Genomic DNA, 21,627 nt, shown 5'->3' with positions numbered 1-21,627 from the left:
GATGCATGAAGTACAACCTCGAGGAGGCGGGCGAAGTCAAGTAACCTTTGCCTTCTCATCTCTTAAGAGAATGGGCGAAACCGAGTACCCCAATTCTCTTATCTATCCAGCAGAGGAGCTCTGCACAAGTTCAAAGACCCTTCGGAGATAATGGAAGGCAATAGTTGTCAAATCCTCACCAACGATGATCAGTGCTACTGAGAGTAGATTGTCCGCTTCATTTCCCAACGAAATGCCAATCAAAAGCGGAAGTGATGCGAACCTACTTGGATGTGACAACTAAGTGAAAGAAGAGTCAATGAGCAAATTTTGTGGAGGAATGACTCAAAACTTCAGAAGTTTGCGAGACGATGCTCGTTAAAGCTCCAACAAGCATCCACCCAGTTCAAGCAGCATGAGGAATTTGAGAGACTGGCACAGTAAGGATGGTCTTTTCCTTCATCTGGGGGATCCGCAGGAATCAACAATGATCAACACAACTCAGCCAACCCCACACTAGAGTCAGAGTCATTGGTGAGTTGAAGCAGCATGGCGGATCAAAGGTTCGACTACTCAAAAACAACAGCGGAGAGCAGCTGGGAGTCAAGAGGCGCATTGTAGCCGGAGCAGAAGATTGAAGACTCAGCAAAGGCGAAGAGTTGCAGTGTCGACAAAGGCTTCAACGAGGACGTCGAAGGAATAAGTGGGGGAGAATGTCACGGACAAACTTCTAAACAAGGTGTTTGATGTAATGCTTATGTATGTCCGTGTCTTTTGGCATATTCATGCCTTGTACAGCATGTAGAGGGGCGGCCGAAGGCTTAATAGTCTCATTTTAGTTGGGTTGGTGGCCTCTTTAGGCTTGTAAATAAAGGTTGTGTCATGTGGACACGTGTGAGAGATTTTCGGTCTGTAATGAACCATTTTACCCTTTGTTGTGCCACTGTTCAGAGCTTGTAAAGTCTGTTTGTAATTTGCATTGTCTATGAAGTGTTTCTCGGAGATGTTTGCTTGTGGATCCCGATTGAGGCGTTCTCTCTAACCCGTTCTCTCTTTTGGTGGTCCTAAGGGACAATGGGAGGCTTCGGGGAGGCTGATCTTTGCGGACGGACACGCAAGGGTGCCGCACGACTTAGGCAAAACCAGCTAAGTCCGTGACACCAAGGTGAGAAACAATGTTAGCATTAAATCTGGCATAACTCCCTAGATCCCCTAGATTCGCCAGCCCGTAAGTTATTGTCAAAAACCCACACGTTGTCTTGAGTTTCTCATCGAAACCCACATGCCGCCAGAAATTTCCCGCCAAAACATATGACATAATGCATCACAAACAACTTCCCTCAAAGCTTTGACCTTCTCCTAAGGTTGCAAGGGATCGCTCGGCCAACAGGATCAGTCTTTGCTCAAGTCATATAGCTTGGCCAGTCCAACCAGTCCAGCCTATGCCCGAGTTGAGTGGCTCGGCCAACAAGATCAGTCTTTGCCCGAGTTATACAGCTTGACCAGTTGTCACGCGAGTAATTCCTCGTCTAACCAGTCTAGCATGTGCCCAAGTTGAGTGGCTCAACCAATAGGATCAATCTTTGCCCGAGTCATACAACTCAGCCAGTCCAAGTAGTCCAGCCTGTGCCCGAGTTGAGTGGCTCGGCCAATAGGATCAATCTTTGCCCGAGTTGAACCACTCGACCAGTTGTCACACGAGCAATGCCTCGTCCAACCAGCCCAGCCTATGCTTGAGTTGAGTGGCTCGGCCAACAGGATCAGTCTTTGTCCGAGTCATACAACTCGGCCAATTGTCGCATGAACTATGCCTCATCCAACTAGTCCAGCCTGTGCCCAAGTTGAGTGGCTCAACCAATAGGATCAATCTTTGCCTGAATCGTATAGCTTGGCTAGTTGTCACATGAGTAATGCCTCGTCCAACTAGTCCATTCAATGCCTGAGTCGAGTGGCTCGGCCAATAGGATCGGTCTTTGCCCGAGTTACGCAACTCGGCCAATTGACACATGACCATCGCTTTGATGACCCAACCGTGCCCTCAGCCCCTCATGAGGATCCCGGAGCATGCCTCGTGAGGGGGGGAGAAGTGATAGGGCATATTATGGATTTTGCCACGTGGACATGACCCCCAACCACACCAGCGGAAGCGCAGAACCTCGGGAGGAAGACACGGCGCCATGTCGGATGTGCCACCAAGAATTCGGGACAATAGTCGCTCCCCTCCCGCATCGTCTGGGGTTGCACGAACCAGCGCCGCCCCGACAAGGACCACATCGGGAAGCTCGAAACGGCGCCATATGGTGTCGTTCCACACATCCCGGGTGGCAGTCATCCGAAGGTACGAACTCGCCGCTCAGGGAGTCGACTGCCGCGCGAAGGCCACGTACGACCTACTCTCAGGCACTAGAATAAAAGCCCCCTGCCAACATCTAGCAAGAGGCAGAGAATCTTTAATAATGAATTCCACTAACTTAATCTTTGGAGGGGCCTAAGTCGGGATTCCCCTCCCCATCTTGACCTAGGCTGATGTGTAGGAGTCCGACGGTGACAAAGGCGGATGAGCTCACTGAAGAGGCGCATCCCAACCGACCTCGAGCTCAACGCAACCAGGCGAAGATCTCATCCCAAGGACGATCCTGGACATTGCCAATCGGACCAAGCTGTATAGACTCCTCACATAAGGTTCACCAACTAGAGTGACAAACATGACCTGGTAGCAGTTAGCTTGAATTTATTGGATAAATGCTAACAAAAGTCTTGGAAAACGCTTCTTTTTAGAGTGCACCTGCTTGAATAAATATTTAGACGTCGTTAGATAAAATAGCTCTCACGTTTGAAACGGATTGGATTTAGGCAGCAACAACAGGAGGCGGTAGAACACAAAAAATGACTATAACTCGATTGATTTCTATAGTACTCCAGATGGACGGATAAGTTCATTACAAGAACACCACGGAAATGAATCAATCAGTTATGCTTTTTCCCGCCGGCCAGGATGCGCGATATCTGCAGCCCTCGGCTGAAGGCCTGGTTGAAGAGCAGCCTGGTTTGGAACTCGGACACGAAGGGGAACCAGGCGAGGACGGCCACCGGCGCAAAGATCACCACTCCCATCACGTACTCGTACCCTCGAGCCAAGGCCTTGACGGAGCCCCACAGCCCCAGCCCCTTCATCACCGGCCGCAGCGCCTGCGATATCTGCACCAACCACACCACCGGCGTGGTCAGGTGGAAGGGTAACTCTTTGCAGGGAGAAGAGAAGACGCTTTGTTATCGTTACCTGAAGCAGTGCCCATCCGGTGGGCAGGAAGGCGAAGAGGCTGTCGAAAATGTCTCCCACGGTGAGGTTGAGGAGGGTGAAGAGGATGCCCAGGATTCCGATGAAGCCGATGAAGAGGAAAAGCTTGAGAAGCCGGAACATGAGCTGGAAGTCGGCGCTGAACTTTTTCCTGCCCATCGACACCACCTGCATGCAGCGGTTCTCCTTCAGCCAAAGCAAACATAGGGAAAGGGGAGTGAAAGGAGGATTCCTCTAACCTTGAGAATCAGCATCACTGCCACGATCACCAGCCATGACAGCCCGTACACCTGATCGATGCAACAACATTAGCACAGGGCAAAGGGGATGAAGAAGTAGGCATGCAGTAAGCGGCTTAAAGGTGTTGGGAATGGACGCTCACGATGATGCTCTTGTTGCCATTGGCAACGTTGAGGTGGTACACGATCCCATACTGGAAGAGGAAGAAGCGCAGAGAGAGGACGATCTCCCAGAAGCGGCCGAGGAACCCGGTGGACTGCAAGTGCTCCTGCTCTTCGTCCCACCACGACTCCCAGCTCTTGTTCGCCGGCACCCCGATTCCTCCCCAGCTGTTTATCCACTTGGTCCAGTCGTCCCAATCGTCCACTATCTTCTGCCACTCGAAGCCGGAGGGGTTGAAGAGGAACGGCGCGAACAACCAGGTGGTCACCAGGAACCACATGGACGAGGTGAGAAGCAGGAAAGCAAACGAGTCGGAGGTGACAGCTCCGTTGATCTGATACACTATGAGAAGCACCATCAGCTCCAACCCCTTCACGAAGTGGCTCCGGGAGTACATCCTGTAGTTCTCGGCGAACTTCACATGGCGCACCACGAAGCCTCTTCCGGTTGCTCTGTACTTTGCGCCGCCGTGCAGGACGGTGCGGCCGAAGTAGTGCGACTTGGTTCCGAGGGAGAACGTGAAGAAGACGGAACAAAGCTGAAGCTGCATGATGATGAAGTCGCTCACTGCGGTTCGGAATCCTCTCTCGAGTCCGATCTCCATGACCATTGGCATGGCCATCAGTAAACCTAACTGGACCACCGACTGAGATGCCATTGCTGACTCCAGAGCTGTGTTCCCTCTCTTCCTTGCCTGCGTCATGATTGCACTCTCCAGCCCACTTAGTGACAAGTAGAGTCTTCCGTATAAGTAGGCATAGACTATGATTACAACCATCTGCAATGTTGTCCAAAGCATGATGAGCAACAGATCCTCACAACAACACATGTAGCAAAGAAACAGAGGTTACCATTGAGCTGACGTAAAAGCCAACGGTGGTGAAGTAGGATGATAGCATGCGGAAGAAGTCAAAACGATGACCCAAGCGGTAGATGTCTCTGCTGAGTATTTGCTCACCGTTGCCACAAGCAACTTTTGCTTCGAAGAGTGAGATTTGGTTGAGTCCAACATCACGACCTTTTCCAACCTGGATGTACTCGTGATGTGTGATGTTTCCACGTCTCAGTGTCGAGTTGAAGCCTGAAAGAGAAAAAGGTTGGAATGAACAGATACATTTATTAGTTGGAGCTAAATAGAATCGATTTGAGAGGAAGACTCACCAGCAAATATATCCTCGCTGAGGTTGATCCCGCGAGATGCCTTGCTAATGCCACCTCTGGTGATGTGAAAAATTCTATCGAACACATCTGGGTGACCATAATGAAATCGGACTCTGACCAAATAGTTTAGTCAAAGATGAAAATTAGTGTTTGTGATCGAAATCTTTTTGAGTCTTAACAAGAACGGAAATAGATAGGAAACTCACTTTAATGGACTTGCGAGGACTCTTTGTCCAATCGTTACAAAACTGGTTTCTTGGTTTGACATAAACCACGCCAAAGAGGACACACTACAAAATAATTTGTATCAATTCATAAGCCAATATATCCATGCAATCGGACAAATAGAGATAATGTTCCTTTATCACTAGCATAGTTGGTTTTACCTTCCTGTGAAAATATGCTCACGGACACCAAGAATGGTAGGTTGACGTAGTCCATGGTCTTCATTGAATTCTTCAAGAAGGTTGCGCATTTTAAGTGCCTCTTCCAAATAGTTATCCTACAGAAAGTCATAAATTATAAGAACCTGATAAGCTAAAGCGAGAAGAACCAGCAGTGATTTCAGGACTTGTGTATTTATTACTTGATTCATATCGATAGTCTGAAGAGCTTCGCCACGGGTGAAGATTATTGCATGATTTTGGTTTTCCGGTTTTCCTTCACCTACTTTTGCTGATCCTGGTAATTTAATACGGTATATTTCCTTCAAAAAGAAAAAGATAAACATGTTGGTGTTTCACAATCTTGATCTTCAAGTAGATCAATTCCACCTGAAATCAACAAAAGTTTAGATTTACCTGGTCACGGTTGTCCACAGCTTTTACTAGCACAGAGTAGTAGACTTTCTGAACCTTGTCGCCATCTCTCTCTTCCACTTCATCAATGTATGCAACACGAAGAGAAGGGTAGCTGCAATTTTGAATAGTTAATGACCCTTAGGGCAACATATACTTTTCATATGGAAGCAGCATCTCTGTTCGAACTGCATCAAGTTTCATACTTCAGGATGCCATGTAAGGTTTCAACAAAACAAGTTTGAATGCCCTAACTATGTAAAACCACTGTTTTTTCTGATTCCATTAAAATTTCAGTTTAGCAGGACTCTGTATTTAACTATGAAGCATGGATTTAATAGATGTGAAAAATAATGAAACCAAAGAGATTTTATCTCTTAACCTCTGTTCCAGAGTTATCATATTCATAGTACAAATCTAGATGGAGCATCAATAGCTAGTAATAAACTTTTGGGAAAGGTATCAGCTTCCTGAATTAAAGTCCATTGAGATCATTCATGTAAATTATGCATTTCAAATCATTTAGGAATTCTTTGCTTATTTGAATTATATTTAAAATAACTTTATGTACATTTCTTTGAGTTGCTTCACGATAAAGCAGAATCATGACCAGGAAAACTAAAAACTTGAACAGGACTGCATAAATTGGATACCAGAATATTGCTGGAAATAAAATCACATAAGATGCATTTATGTTGCAGTTCTTGATGGGGAAATTAAATCTTCTACTTTCAAAATCATAGTAACGATGAAAATTTAAATGACAAAGACCATGTCATTCTTCAGCTATCAAAGTAATGACCTTCATATTGGATTCTCCAGGCCCATACTAATTGGATATTCGAAATTGATGGACTTTGTTGACAAAGTATGTTGATTTTGTTAATGAAAGTATGGCTATGAAGTAGGAGAAAGAAATTTCAATGACAATATCATATCAACTCTAATAGGAGAGACAAAGAAACAAAAACAAAAGGGACATACTTAACCATCAAGTTCAAAATGTCTGTTGCACGTCGATCTCCGGACAGTTTCTGATTTCCATAGATTTGGCAAGTAGCAACATATGTGAATTTCATGTCTGCTATAGCCTCCAGCTGAGCAGATAATGATCTTTGGCTTTTCTTTTCTTCCTCTGCTGAATCAGTAACTATTTTATATCCTTCTAATATCTCTGCAGGTACATGTGATGATGAGAACTTTGAGAAAAACTTAAGAATATATAGTACACCAAGGACCAATGATCATCAGTTACAAGTGGGAAAATGAAATTTACTCACCACTTTCCTGAGCCATATCAAGAAAAGCTTGAAGCTTCAAGGCTCTCCGATAGTACATCATACCCCTAACTGCATCACATGTGTCATACCAACAGCTGAAGAAAGTGCTACTTAATAATTAAAACTTGAAATATAATAAAAATAGTTACCAGTTCTACAAAGTGTTTGTCCCCTAAGAGAGGCCCAATGACGAAGTTGTAGAACATTCTCCTCATTGGACCAAACTTCACTTTCTCTTTTGCAATTGATTCGCTCCATAAAGTTGTTCCATTCATCTATTAAAAATCATCAATTGCATTGATCCAATGAGGCTGAGGAATCATTCACTAGCTATAGAACTAAACATGTTACACTGCATTATATTCTGAAAAGTAGCAAAGATTATATCCTGGGTAGATCTTTTGCAGGTAAAATATGATAGAGACACCGTCTTCATTCTCCAAATCAAGATCATTTTTGGAAAATACTGTCTCTTCACTGTAGTAAGGGGTCATTACACTGCCAACCAATATATATATTTCATGACCGTGGTCCAATATTTTGGAGAATTCGCAAATTTGTACACAAAAGTATGATGATTTCAACATGGGGAAAATATCATTACTACATAATATTACTGTTAAAAGAACTGAAAAGACTTCCAACTATATACTTCAGACTAGTTGGTTGTTCACCACTTGCCCGAAAACTACTGCAACTGGCTGAGGTCATTATAAAATTTCCATGTTTGCTAAATTATTTTTATCAGTCACTGCTTCACCATCTTTTAAGTTTAGTGTGCCACAAAATAGTAAATATTTTCTTAATTGTTCTTGATTTGGTGTGTATAACAAGCATCACATAGCAGTTCATTTGCATTTACTGAAGTGCACCTGCATCACTCTAAAACATTGTTGAGAACCTGCAGAAATTTCAGTTGAAAGCATGCTCTTTTAGATGGAAAATAGAAAAATCACAAATTTTCAAAAGTAACCTGTGAAACTTTAAATACAAAGAGTTAGTTCTGCTATAGATAGTTGATGATCAAATAAGAGAATGTGCCATATCTGTTGTTAGATTGGCTTTCATATGAACAATAGATCCACAGATCCTATCTGATGAATTGCCAAGATGCAAGTTTCATGTAACAGTTTACTTTTGCAAATTTTGAATTTCAGTGAACATGAGAATCTTGAATTCCTATGTAGCTGTTAACAAAGGCAAACTAAAATTCAAATGACTTTTGTATTGATCTACAATCAGTAAATAGTCCAAATGACGTTTGATTCCTTATATTGTTGGAAGGTAGCAGGTAAATTTTCTATTTTTCTCCATTCTTGGAAAAAGACAGCAGCTGTTCTTGATATTATTATATCCAGAATATCAAATAAAAAAAGCAAAAATGAAAAGTACAATTGCTAGTTCTAGTGGTTACACCAAACCTGAATGAGAGCATTTTGTGGACTTTAGGTGCACGTGGCATTTCCATAAATAATGAATTTGTAAAAAAGGCTATCCTTCTACGAGCTTCGAGGTTTGTAGGCACATCTACTGCAGATTCTTTTACTGTCAATAGGAGGTACAACCGTTTAATCTGCAACATGGTATATTGTGAGTAGCTTGTCTTCAACTAAAATAGTTTCAACTGAAGAAAGGAGAACATTCTCTATATTGATATCCACCTGTTCTTCCCAGTATGCTGTAATTATAGGAGGAAATACTATTGCAGGTTTTGAACCTGTGCCAGCAAAAAGTTGTCTTCGAGGTATTGAATCTTTATTACTGTGGCCAAGCTCAACCAACTCACTGAAAGCAATATTCAATGTCGTAAGTTTATCAGTAATCTCAGGACTTAATTTCTTGAAAAAATGTTGACTACATAATCCATTCAGGAATTTTTCACCAACCGATTCTCATGAACCATCATATCACGGGTGACCACTTCTAGCATGTCTTGGAGCAATAACACGAGTGTGTCACGCTTAGATGCATCACCCTCTTTCTGCAATATAGAAAGGAAAATTTTTAACAACCTTCTATGAAACTAAGAACAATTTGGAAGCATGCAGAGATTTCAATTTGCATATTTTACTTAATAAAGTAACTTACCAAGATACCTAGAAGCTCCACAAACTTCTTACATAGTGTTGGTAGGGCACTCATTCTGAAGTTGCTGAGAAAAGCATTCTTTCCAATGCTAGCTTCAATTTCTTTAATAATTACGCCGATGATCCTGTTACAGAATAAGCAAGGTAATTTGAAAAGATCATGCACCAAAGGGAGATCATTTTTACAAGAAGACATGTCTAGGCATTAATCGTTGTTTCATCCAAGACATCCTTTGTTCAAACAAGAGTGATGCAATAGGGGAGCCTTTATATAAAAATTAAGTCAAAATGGACAAGTTCAAGCATATGTTTTGAATTCATCAGTAATTGAATCTCTGCCTCAGAAAATACTCTATGGCATACAATTAGACCAGCCATAAGCTTTCATGTATTTATGAATATCTCCAAGTGTACAGCCTTCAACTCTCCTATAATATTCTGAAATGAAATATTTTAGATCATCTTATGATTCTTATCAATCTGATAATGGACCTTGACAAAAGTTCTGATTTGGAAGTTCTGATTTGGTCCTCTTAGCTCAATAAAAAAATTGTTGCACATTAGGTCTACAAAATGCCGAAGAATGCCATTGATCCTGTTGTTGTTGCACTCAACAAGGCATGTTCATGGCCGTAAAGGTTATGTGAATTAACTAATAAACCCAAAAGCTGCAACTTTCTTTGTTTAATATACTGACTCTGGTATATGGCAGCTATATGCTGATGAACAATAACAAAAAATATGTGACTTCTTGAGTTGTACAATGTGCAATAGCATAAAAAGTAATCTATCCCCTTCTATATACAACACCTATATTTGATATTTTTTCATCATTCTGAAATATAAAGGAAATATTAGTGAAAGCTAAAGATTCCTAGCAAGCAGTGACTATATGTAGACTATAATACAAACATGACACATAATTAAATTAAAAAAATCCAATTTAACGAAGAAAAAAAGGTTTGCAACAGACCTTTTCTCATTTTCACCAACTACAAGAAGGTTAAGAACAAGTTTAAAGGACTCGTAGCATTCAATAACGGCACATTTCATATATTCATCCGCACAGATGCGTTTCCACAGATCAGAATCCTTTGATTGAAATTGAGCAGCCATATCCAATGCTACTGGTATCTGTCTCATAAGTTGATGAATTGAAAAATAGGAAACATCAAAGTAACAAGAACTCAAGAAGCATCAAATGAGTGTTTAGTGGAGACCTTGCTTGCGAGCAGGAATGGTGGCCATTGTATTATCTTCAGGCTAGGATCTGATGAGTAAGGAACTAGCAAAAGATCCATCTCTCTGAATCACAGAAAAGAATAAGTCTGAGTATTCCAGGATACTAATTATCATGTATCAAGCGAAAGCCAGTCAGTTTAAGGCCTTTCCTGTCACTTATAAGGTCTTCTTCTCGGAAGCTACAAATTACTTCATTCCATAGCTGGGAAAACTTTGCTGCCTCAGTTCTCTTGCTTGGAGAGACCTGAATTCCTCAAGGTGTTAGATACGAGACCAAAACTGTCAATGTTCTTGTGAAATTGTACTTTATAGTTGCAGGGTACCTCTGCGAAGTGCTTTGAGAAAGAGAATCCCCTGTTTCGAGCTTTCTCAGATGGTACAAGGTATGTGTTGAAAGCTCCAGGCAAAGAGTGGAACCTTGATCTCAGCATACCCAGTGTCCGTATCTATAAAAATCACAGATCCAGAACTTAGATATCAGAAAAGTGTTGACTTCAGATATTAGACATAAGTTAATCATCATAAGATATCAGACCACATCTACATACATAATAAAAGATCCAGAGCTAGAAAAGACTGCAACTGATTTTATTATTAAGGATCACAATACACAATTAGGATAACATTATGGAAGCCAGATAAGTATTCAGTTTTTTAAACAGATTATGATGCTCAATTGTTTCTCTAAAACATGAAACATGGTTCTGCCATTATGCCTACTCAGCCATGGACCCAGCAAATAGAATGTGTGCAGTCCTGGTCAATAGGCAGTGGGAGGAAAGAAGAAAGAGAGATTATTTATATTTGTTTGTTCAGTAAAGATCCTGTGTAATTTATAAAATGCTTATAGATCGTGACGTTGATAATAACAGAGAAAAAGCAAACTGATGGATAGTGAAACACTAAGACTATCCTTATTTTTCTGGTGATAATTAAATTTCCAGTGAGAATTATGACATCAAAATAAATTCAGTCTTTACATGATATAAATTCCAAGAAATATGCAAGATTTCGCTAGTAATCAGAATGAAACCTTTGGAGAAAAATGTTTGATTATGTAGTGAAATTTTTTATTATTTTTGCTGAACTGTAAATGTTTCACCGATGATGCTGGACCACATGCTAAATATCAAACTTGTATTGTGACAAGATGTTTGGCTGTGGAACCCGTGGAACATAAATAGCGTAAATAAGGGTAACTTGCCACAGAAGCTGAGATGCAGATCATTCTGGAATATAAACAGGAAGTTGTGGTATAAGATCTTGAATTTTTTCTAAATACAAATGATGGAATTTGATATATAAATTGTGGTATATGATTGATTAACTAACTGATTAATGACTGTTCTAATTAGGAAAGTAGATGCCAACAATGAAACTCAATTTCCCAATGCCTTAGTCATAGTGGTGAGTTGTGCAGTAACCTAAACTGAATAATCATGTACTTATAAGGACTTCTGATCTTGTAAATGTCACATGTCCTATAGGATGGTAAAACACAGAGTTGTGGAATAACATTCCAGTGGAGAATAACCTGTTGGTAGACACAGAACAGAAAATTAGGGTGCAGTTATAAAGAAGTTTGATAGCTTCAATATAAAATCTTTAATTGAAGAAAAGGATTAAGTTTATTTCCTTCTTATCAATAAAATTTTTAGCCAAACTACAATGATATCTGAGAAATAAAGAATTTTAAAGGAAAATGAACATGAAACAAACATTTGCGAAGAATAACAAGGGCCAAATAATTGTTCTTTGAGGCTTGCCATTTAGGTAAGAAAAACAGTGGCAAAATAACATAGACATCAATCAGCCAGGACATACAAACTTGAAATAAAAGAAAATGAAAGTTTGGGCCAAATAATCGTTCTTTGGGCCTTGCCGGTTAGCTAAGAAAAACGGTGGCAAAATAACATAGACATCAATCAGGTAGGACATACAAACTTGAAATAAAAGAAAATGAAAGTTTTCTGATGAATAAAGAAATCATAAACAAATCTAAATGTCAAAATAAAATGGTGAAAAACACGAATGAAACAAGAAGTAGAAGTGCAAACTACCTATTAGAGAGAAAGCCTGGATTTAGCTTGCCAAAAGCATCCTTTTTCTTGCTCACTTAAAAAATGAATTTGTAGCATTGGTTGATAAGATTAAAGGACCAAATGCTATTTTAATAAAGTATCTTTAATTAGTTTGATTGTTTGATAAACAGAATCTAAAAAGAACCAACAAAAATGTATATACATCATGGTTCTTACTTCTCCAAGTCGACCGAATGCTCCGGAAACACCTCCATATAAGGTAGAGAAAATTGCATACCATATTTGAGTGTCCATAAAGTATACCTGTGAAATATTTGTGCATGTCATATATGATATCATGCTGAGTTTAAACATAAAGACTTGTGAAATATGAAAATGAGACACAACGATCACTATGTATCATAGCTCAAAAAAGAGAGAACAATATCTAGACATACCAAAATCACAGGAGCCCATAGTGAGAGAACAGCACCATAATTACCAGAAGCTGCATGAAGCAGAAGCTCAACAACTTGAACAAATTTAATTGAATGATTCTAAGCAAACTGGAATAGGATGAGCATAATTACCATTAGGGAAAAATTCATGCCAGGCATAATGAATGTTGTGAACATTCATTATATCTTTTGTGGGCTTCATAAGAAGTTTTATCTGCCAGACAGTAAAACATGTTAGGTGTAAAGAATACCCCAAAAGCATATCTTGCTTTATACAATGATCTGTAAGAAGACATACACACGGGAGACACTACCTGCATGTAATAACTGAAGGCAAACTTGGAAGACAACAGCAACAACCAAAACAATGTATACCTTACAAGAAACAATAGACGCAATTAGCAGTTTCAAATAAAAAGCAAAGTGTCCATATGTCAATATACAATGATTTTTCCCAACAAACTTACTTGAAAAGCGTAAACTGACTTTCATGCATGCCACGTCCAACATATATTCTTGGCTGAGAAATAAAGTGACGGCTTTAGTTGACGAGCAAGCACAACATAAAAAGAATGGCATAGTCCTTGTATTTAATTTTATTGAAAGTATTCCACATCAGAGGTCACAACAGTAGAACACCATAACAAGGAGAATTGGCATGACAGGACCTTCACTACTATCATGTATAGAATGATATAAATAGAATCAAAGTATAGCAAAAAAATTTCGAATTGTAGGAGACATCCTAGTGGTTACAGTCATGAGGTTAGGAGTTCAATTTTTTTTATAAGCATCCAGTATGTAGGTTATGTAATATTTGCACGGAAGGAGTATAATTGAAAAAATAGCAATTCCAATTAAATAAACTTTAATTCTTCAGGTCTTGAGGCCCCAAGAACTGTTAACACACCCAACAAATGAATGTGCACATACCATGGCAAGAGGGTATTACACAGTCTTCCATGTCATGCCACAGGAACTGAAACATTCTATGAGGCATAGGGGTTTGGCAAGAATATTTACTGGAGTCTTGTCTTGAAACTTACGAGGCTTCTATTGATTGCAGAGAAAGAAATAAAACCATCAGAAGATAGACATAGTATAAACTCTGACAGTAGTTTTTTTTAACTAAACTCTGACACTAGTCAAGATGCTATCTGTGCATAGATAAGACTGACTGGAAGGTAGCCCTGAATGAGCAGACTAGATAGGTGATATGAAGAATGCAGTTTAACAAAAATAGAATAATAGAATGAGAGCACAAGACAGATGGATCAATGGGTAATCCATAATTGTTTTTTTTCATGTTCCTCAAGTGTTGTTGTTTTACACCATACACTAGTTTAGATGAAAACCCTTGTAAGGAAGAAATAGCATGACACTTTCTTCTACTAGACTTTGTGAATATCTATGTTATTGCTCATAAAAAGCACCTGCCTACCTGTGAATTGTATGATGCTGAAACTTCATTTGTGGCAATGATGGCTTTACAAATGTCTTCAGAGAAGTAGAATATCCCAACAATTTGCAACTATGTAACACATTTGTTCTTGTTTGTTGAGTAAATTATTAATGAAGATAAAAAAAAGAAAAAGAACAGAATGATAATTGTTATGTCAATGAGTTTGGTGCTAATTCTAAGTAAATCAAGCTCAACTTCTGTCACTTAAAACAGAGAGGAAAAAATAAGAAAATGAAACTAGAAGTAAACGATATGCACCTGAGACCACCACAAGAGAAGCTGAACAATATGCCAATCTGAATTCTCTATCCATCTTCGGAGCATAGGAAATAAGAATAGGATGCCTGCTAGTATATTGGGAAATAGGTACAGTACCACAACCATGATATATAAAGGTGGTACACCATTTAATTGATGAAGCCACTTGGACAGTTCATTCCAGGGTAAATTTATGCTTGGCGAATCAATATAAACTAGAGGAAGAATTATGGCCCATACAAGACTAACTAATATCTTGAGGAAATTTCTTAAGACATCAATGAATTTCCATCTGTGAAAGCCAGGGAAATTTAGAACAACATCAAGAACACCTGTAATGTCAAAAAGAATAGTAATGTCAGCCGAATAATTGAAAAGAAACTACCAAGGCTGTCTTCGTGATTGATAAGCACATTAGATAACTGAAAATTTAGCAAAAATTGCAAGTTCAAGAAAGTTTTGTGCCATTTATATTTCTATTCAGAAACATTTGACAAAGAATACAGAAAGATTGAGTACAAGAAGATTAAAAAAACAGTTTTAGATAACTTTTCTGACTAAGATGAGATAGAAAAACTTTAATATTACAGGAGACTGTTGTTTAAACTTTAAGCCTCACTTCTTTTTGCAGACAATGCACATAATACTTGAGTATTCTCATACAAGTTGATCAGGTAAAAATCTAACGGCATCCTAATGTTCTCTAGCAATCCTAGTGAATGTAAGACGTTGCTAAGCACCCAGTTTTTATATTTGGTCTCATTTTGATTAAATGAATATGCTAGAGTTATTACATGCATGGATTTGGTAACAAACCACTTTTAGGCAATATCCCCATGATGTAAACAACTCATATTAATTATGAAAAGATATATAATGACAGCAGAAGCCTCCTCAGCACAACACTATTTCCAAATGATCAGAATCCATAACTGCTGTCTTTCTAATCAATATCTTCTAAAGCAAATTTGAAATTAGAAAGATGCAAAATGTGACTCAAAACTCTGAAACAGTTCTGATCTCCATGGTCAGTCATTTTAATAAAGACATCATGGTGCAGATTATGCAATTTTGTCATTTACTATTCCCTAACACTATGACACATTCAGATCTAAAAGTACCATCAACATGCAAATTGGATTAATTGCAGAACAGAGTTTAAAGCTTTTTAAGCACAAGAACAACTATGCAACTACAGTATGACAAATTTTCAGCTCATACTTTGGAGGAAGCGTAGTAATGCTGCTGTGATGAAAATGCTAGAAATTGAGTATAATATATCTTTCTGAAATATCTCTGTCAGTGAGTGCTCACTCCAGGCCACTATTATCATTGCCTGAAAGTTCCAAAAATTATTATTACCAGAGATGTAAATGAGGTGTACACACACACACACACAACCTTAGTAGTACCTGTAGTGCAAGTATATAGAAGGTCCACATGCGATCAAAACTTCGAAAAATGTGCCAAAATGTTCTTGTCTCAACAAAATTTGATTTCCCTATGCTTCTATTAGAAACCTTCAGAGATGAATGCCCTGCCTGTAAATAGATCTTTGCATGATAACATTGTCCTGACAAATTGATTTTATGGTTTTGAACATGAGACGGTCAACAACATACCTGAACAATGGGCCTTGATTCCCGTATAGATTTGAAGAAATTCCCATCATCCTTCATAGGCCACCCCAAGGAAAAGCAATCAGCAGACCTAATGGTTATGTAATCAACCTTAGAAACAAAAGCAAATCGAAAATATAAAAACTATTCTGGTGACATATTCATATAATCAATCCCCTCACAGACCAGAAGTATTCATTTAGATCATCATAATTACACCAAGCTGAATGTGGAGCTTTTCCGTTATTGCTCATTTTAGCTTCCTGACAGATAGTATCATCATTTAGTTATGTAACCGTGTAAAATTTATTATTTGTTTGAATTTATCAAAGAAGCATACCTTTTCAATCACACGATAAATTGGACTAATTACTTTCTTCAGGAATGCTTCATCATCTCCACCATATGAAGGCCTGATGTTCTCCCCTGTCACAACACTGACATTCCCAGCCAATAGGCCATGTAGCTCATATGCCATCTGGCAATCATCAGGATTTACTTAAGTGAAAAAATTTCTGAGAAATAACAAGAGAATGCCAATCGAAGGCAAAATTAAAGCATCTTTAGAATGAAGGTCTTACATTATGGAATATATAGGACAAGCATTCTGGCATAAAGCGAATATTAGCAGCTTCACCCCAGATAAGAAGAAATAAGCCCATGTAAAGGATTTTCCTTTGCTGAATTTCGGGTGGTTGTGCACCTTGTGGAAGCCTAAAATTTAAAACATTTACAATATTAAGTGAGCAATCAAAAGCATAGAAAAATAAAAAAAATGGAATCCAAAGATTTACATAATAATTACCGTAAGCTATGTTTGTGTCCCAAGAATTTACACCATGTTTTGTAGTTCTTGAATATTTTACTCATAACTGCATCAACAGCTCGCTCATCCAGCTGTACCAGGGAACTGATTTAGCTAATTCAAGGATATAATCTATTACAAAATAATTGCAAATGAAGTGAAAGAAGACGAGTTTTGTAACCTGTATAAGTTATGTTGCTTTAATAGATTCTAAAACTAAAGGATGCATGATTAAAAAGACCACGAAAATATCTAACAGTAGAGTGCTAGGGGGCAACAAATATGGAGAATAACTGGCTGGAATCTCAATATAAGAATCCCAGTTCATTTAAGAATGTCTTACTATGTGTCATAACTTTGGTAAAAAAAATAATACAATTTGGACTGAATGGCAGAATACACGGTAAGACATTTTAGTTATTAAAACCATGGTCTGCAGTACCGGACCGTACCGCCCAGTACGGGCGGTACGTACCGGTCCGACAAGCTTCCGGTACGTGGACCGTCTGTTACCGTTCCGACACTGTAGCAACAATGTAGCACTGTAGCAGTACTACAGTGCTCGGCATGCCTAAATATACCGAGCGGTACACCTGGGTGTACCGCTCGGTATACCGTACCGTACCGGTACCGAGCCCAGGTCGAAACTCCGGTACGGTACGGTATTACGGACCTTGATTAAAACTAACAAGTTAGCATGTGGGTTTGTTAACCTAGTAGGCTAGTACTATCAATTAATTATGTATTGACTTTGAAAAATTATACAGTAATCAAGGGTTATGGTCTGGCTGTCAATTAGTAATGTCATGGCAGCATAGTGCCAAAGAACCAGCACAAGTATGTTCTGCATCTTGTCTCAGTATCTAAGAATCAGGATTTCCAAATGCCAATACATGGCACTGCATGGCATGTCTAGTATACACCATGCGATGGTCAGATGAAAATGGCACAGGATACAGCAAATTAATACATTGAATAAATCACTATCTTCATGAATGATGTATGCTCAAAACTAAAAAGTCAAAACCAAATCTGATGTCAATATTCCCAGGGATGCTAACTTTCTAATACGCCAACTATCGTAAAAATGCCAGTAATTTATTAGTACCATGAATCCATTTAACAAAAGATGTTCCTATAGTATAAAATACATGAAGCAGTATCAGAAACCCATGAGAAGTTGAAGAAGCAAAGTCATATACAAGTCACCATAACTTACTAAATTTGGACCTAAACAACAAGGAAGACATTTCCAATCTGTTAAGCTAGACCAAGAAATTATTACAAATGCTCTGGTTTAATCAATCACTTCTAAAGACTATCTTCTCTAAACCTCATTAGAGAAGCTACACAAAGCATGAAAACTAATGGATTTAATCATGCACATCCTTAGTCTCTGCATTTCCTAGACAGATCAAGAAGATATACTACTATTACTAGTACCACTACTGCTACTACTCTCTCTCTCTCTCTCTCTCTCTCTCTCTCTATTTTCCCCTCCTAGGCTTACTTCTAATACATGAGACATGTAATTCTCACTTAAAAATGTATCTTATTTCTTTCTCCTATTCTACTACTACAGAGAGAAATTTGTTATCTGCCTATTGATCATGCTCCACCAAGTGCATGTCACTAGCATAATCAGGATACTGATATCACTCAAATAATTTTTGTACTGCCCTCCATTGCTATTCAGAATTTTTTAAACATTGTGCTCTATGATATTTGGTTAGTGCAACTTACCAATTATACTAATGCTTTTTTGGCCCTTGGAAGTGCATGGCTTAAATTTAAATATAAGGATTCCCATTCTTTAAGAGCAGGCACTAAGCATCTTCATTTGCTTATAACCTTTTAACCGGTGAATGGCCAATGCTTATGGTGATAAGCATTTAGGTTTGAAGTTATTTCTCTTGTATTAGTGTTTTTCTGTTATGATCCACTGGTTATTTGGGCTAGTTTCATGTTGCCTAAGTGTGGCTTCAAAAACTATAGTTGTGTTTAATGGAACTTCAATACCACCACATGTTGGGCTGCAAATGAAGCTGTTTTGTATTCAATAAGATTCACTGGCCTAATTTATAATGCTGAATGCTATCTAGAGAAGCGAACAAAACCAACAAGATATCAAAATACTGTGATCGTCATCCAGATTTTCTCATTCCAAAATCACTGGCGAACATGCCAGATGCATCTTCTATTTTTTTCCAGTCACCATATTCTTTCTCCAAATTGTTAAGAAGATCCAATTTAGTGCAAGTTAGAAGGAAGCATGTACATGCCTTGTGAAGAGGTTCAGGCTTGGGCGACAGCCTTATGTGGACGTTAGCAAGGAGCAAGATCAAATGCTCTCTTTGATTCCTCACACTGTCCCTCTGCAAACAAAGAAGCATTATCAAGTGTAAGTAATACTAGTGTCCTCTGAGAAAATAAAAACAAAGAATGGTTGCTAATGTTTGATAATGTTGTACCTGAAACCCAAACATGATCCTTAACCAATCTAGTAGATCCAAGTCTCCTGTTTTCTGTCTTTGCTGATCAAAAGAAGAAGGCCAGTTCAAGCCTCGTGTATTCCTCAAGGCCATCACAGCTGCTTTAATCTGTGACAAGTTGAAGGTACATTAAAAGTACTAACTTGTTTAAAGCTAGCACAACAGATCTCCTTTTGAGCTGATGTAGTTTCCACGAGCACAACACCCAGGAAGAATCATGTCAGCTAAGTAGATATTTACAAGAGGCAAAATGCCTGTAATACCATACCTCCTCAAATTGCATAATACATAGTGAAGCACCAGCAGCGTCCAGGGGAAGGATGTTATATGGGACATAAATTTCCGTCTTTTCTTGGACATCTTTGGCGGAAGCAATAATCTGTTCACGGAGCACCGATAAACCATACAGCAGAACACATCATGTGCGTGCATAAGTTAAGCAAAGCAATCGTCTGGCCGCTATTGCAGAAAATATGTGAACAAATATGAAATGGGCTCCTCAACACATTGAATACGAGACGAACCTCTGGAGCAACTTCTTCAACTTTTTCAGTTTTGTTAACAGCACAGAGGACTTCAAATAAGACACCAGCAGTCTGATAAGCTTTACCAAGTTGAGCTCTGCCCACAGGAGGAATAGAAATCTAATTATAAAAAATGCAAGGATGCCAAAATCAGCAAAGTCAAGCAAGACTTACCTATCTGCTTGCTCGCCCTGATCCAGAGCACGGACATAGTTCTCGTAGTATTGCTGATAGAAGCTCTCGATTTCTCGTGCATCACTCTTCTTCACCCTTTTAGCAAGACTCGGCGTATTGTCCTGGAATGTTGGTTCAAATTACAGAGTTCATAATCTTGTCAAAATATCATGACAATTAATTATATACAAGTATCTCCGGAAAGTGAAGTACAAAACCCACAAAAAGTACTATTTTATCCGGTACAAGCTCTCATCGCGAGCTTACCGAGAAATCATTGCATTGAATACGAAACTTCGCATGCAGAGTTCAATGCCCAATCTGTCATCCAATCTATCGGTATCCCAAGAAGGGCACCTTCTAGTATATAGAAAAGGTTGGCCAAGGGATGGATATCTGAGCAAAGACACTAAATTTGCCAGTTGAAACCAAAAGTTATACCCTGACTTCTTTCACTAGTTCCGAAATATCAACTTTTGAACACAACAGAAAGCCTTTTAACAAGACGCAGAGTCCAACAGCAGCAACCTTTAGAAAAAGCCTTAAAAATTTTGGGAAAAACAATAGATTAAAAGCTAAAACGAATTGGCTTCTGGAAAAGCCACTCCCGTTTTCGTCACAATAGAGACGTGATCCACAAAATTGAAGTCCAATTAAAATTGAAACAAACGAGCCAGAGAGAGTAGTCATGCTAACTATCAAAGAAATTGAGACGCAGTTGCTTTAATGTTCGCGAACGATACAGAATCGAACGGCGATTTCTAAGTTCACATGAAATCATTGTCCAAAGACGAAAAACACCCTATAACTAGTGGTGTGATGCTTGAGATCGCACGATGATCTGAGCGGATCTTAAAGCACCAAAGCACAAGGAGAATAAAGAGAAGCGGTAATCTCACCCGCTCGAGGCGCTGCAGGAGAGCGGTCTTGAATTGTCGAACTCCGCGTCCACTGGAGCTGGGATCGAGTCTATGCGCCTTCTCGAACGCATAGAAACGGCCTGCACTCCACCGCAAACCAAACAAAAAAACGGCGTAACGATATCAGATCCCTTCCAAGAAAGAAAACGTAGGTACCGCCATTTCTATCTTTGTTTAGGGTTTCTCGTTTGATAGCGGATGAACCGAGAGAAAGAGAGAGAGAGAGAGAGAGAGAGAGAGAGAGAGAGAGAACGCACATAGGTAGGCGACGCGAGGGCGTTCGGCCTCGATCTCGGACGCAACGCGGAGGATGGGGGCGATGCTTCCGAGCGACGACGGCACCACCTCATTGTCGAAGACCTCCATGGAGAAGGTCGCCATCGCCGCACTTCTCGTCGATGACCGCCGCGTCAGAACCTGAGGCCCCGACATTGGCCCCGTCACCGGCGCAGTCCCCGTTCCCGGGGTAGACGCCGGTTCCCCGCCCGCCATTTTGCACTCTCCTCTCTCTAAGCGCTCCTCAGTAGTAGCAAAACCATAGACAGATCGGCAGTCCGATCGCTAGGGTTTCAAGGTAACGATGGATGAAGGCAGGGTGACTGGGAGCTCCGCCTCCCGGCCTCCCGGCCTCCCGGTCGCCTGCAGAAA

The 21,627-nt window shown here is 39.6% G+C and overlaps 1 protein-coding gene across 1 annotated transcript; it reads right to left on the bottom strand.

The window, feature by feature from the left end:
• Positions 1 to 2,854: 2,854 nt before the first annotated feature.
• LOC135617301 (callose synthase 5-like) lies at positions 2,855 to 21,496 on the bottom strand. Its single transcript, XM_065117370.1, has 42 exons — positions 21,237 to 21,496; positions 20,959 to 21,059; positions 20,060 to 20,181; positions 19,886 to 19,982; positions 19,630 to 19,740; positions 19,341 to 19,469; positions 19,152 to 19,244; positions 16,870 to 16,961; positions 16,646 to 16,778; positions 16,405 to 16,542; positions 16,251 to 16,327; positions 16,068 to 16,155; positions 15,858 to 15,986; positions 15,667 to 15,781; positions 14,446 to 14,777; positions 13,193 to 13,245; positions 13,040 to 13,100; positions 12,858 to 12,939; positions 12,726 to 12,775; positions 12,505 to 12,591; positions 10,570 to 10,692; positions 10,399 to 10,490; positions 10,225 to 10,312; positions 9,978 to 10,138; positions 9,006 to 9,129; positions 8,804 to 8,898; positions 8,579 to 8,702; positions 8,339 to 8,490; positions 7,308 to 7,415; positions 7,067 to 7,194; positions 6,918 to 6,986; positions 6,622 to 6,811; positions 5,641 to 5,752; positions 5,427 to 5,546; positions 5,227 to 5,342; positions 5,047 to 5,130; positions 4,841 to 4,953; positions 4,531 to 4,760; positions 3,660 to 4,457; positions 3,517 to 3,567; positions 3,260 to 3,445; positions 2,855 to 3,177 (listed from the first exon to the last, which is right to left on the bottom strand). The coding sequence occupies exons 1-42, from the start codon at positions 21,469 to 21,471 to the stop codon at positions 2,947 to 2,949; spliced, it is 5,820 nt and encodes a 1,939-aa protein (XP_064973442.1). The 5' UTR covers positions 21,472 to 21,496; the 3' UTR covers positions 2,855 to 2,946.
• Positions 21,497 to 21,627: the final 131 nt, after the last annotated feature.

The sequence above is a fragment of the Musa acuminata genome, chromosome BXJ2-7 (assembly GCF_036884655.1).
Source record: "Musa acuminata AAA Group cultivar baxijiao chromosome BXJ2-7, Cavendish_Baxijiao_AAA, whole genome shotgun sequence".
Classification (NCBI taxonomy): domain Eukaryota; kingdom Viridiplantae; phylum Streptophyta; class Magnoliopsida; order Zingiberales; family Musaceae; genus Musa; species Musa acuminata.
This window is presented reverse-complemented; position numbering and strand designations above follow the sequence as displayed.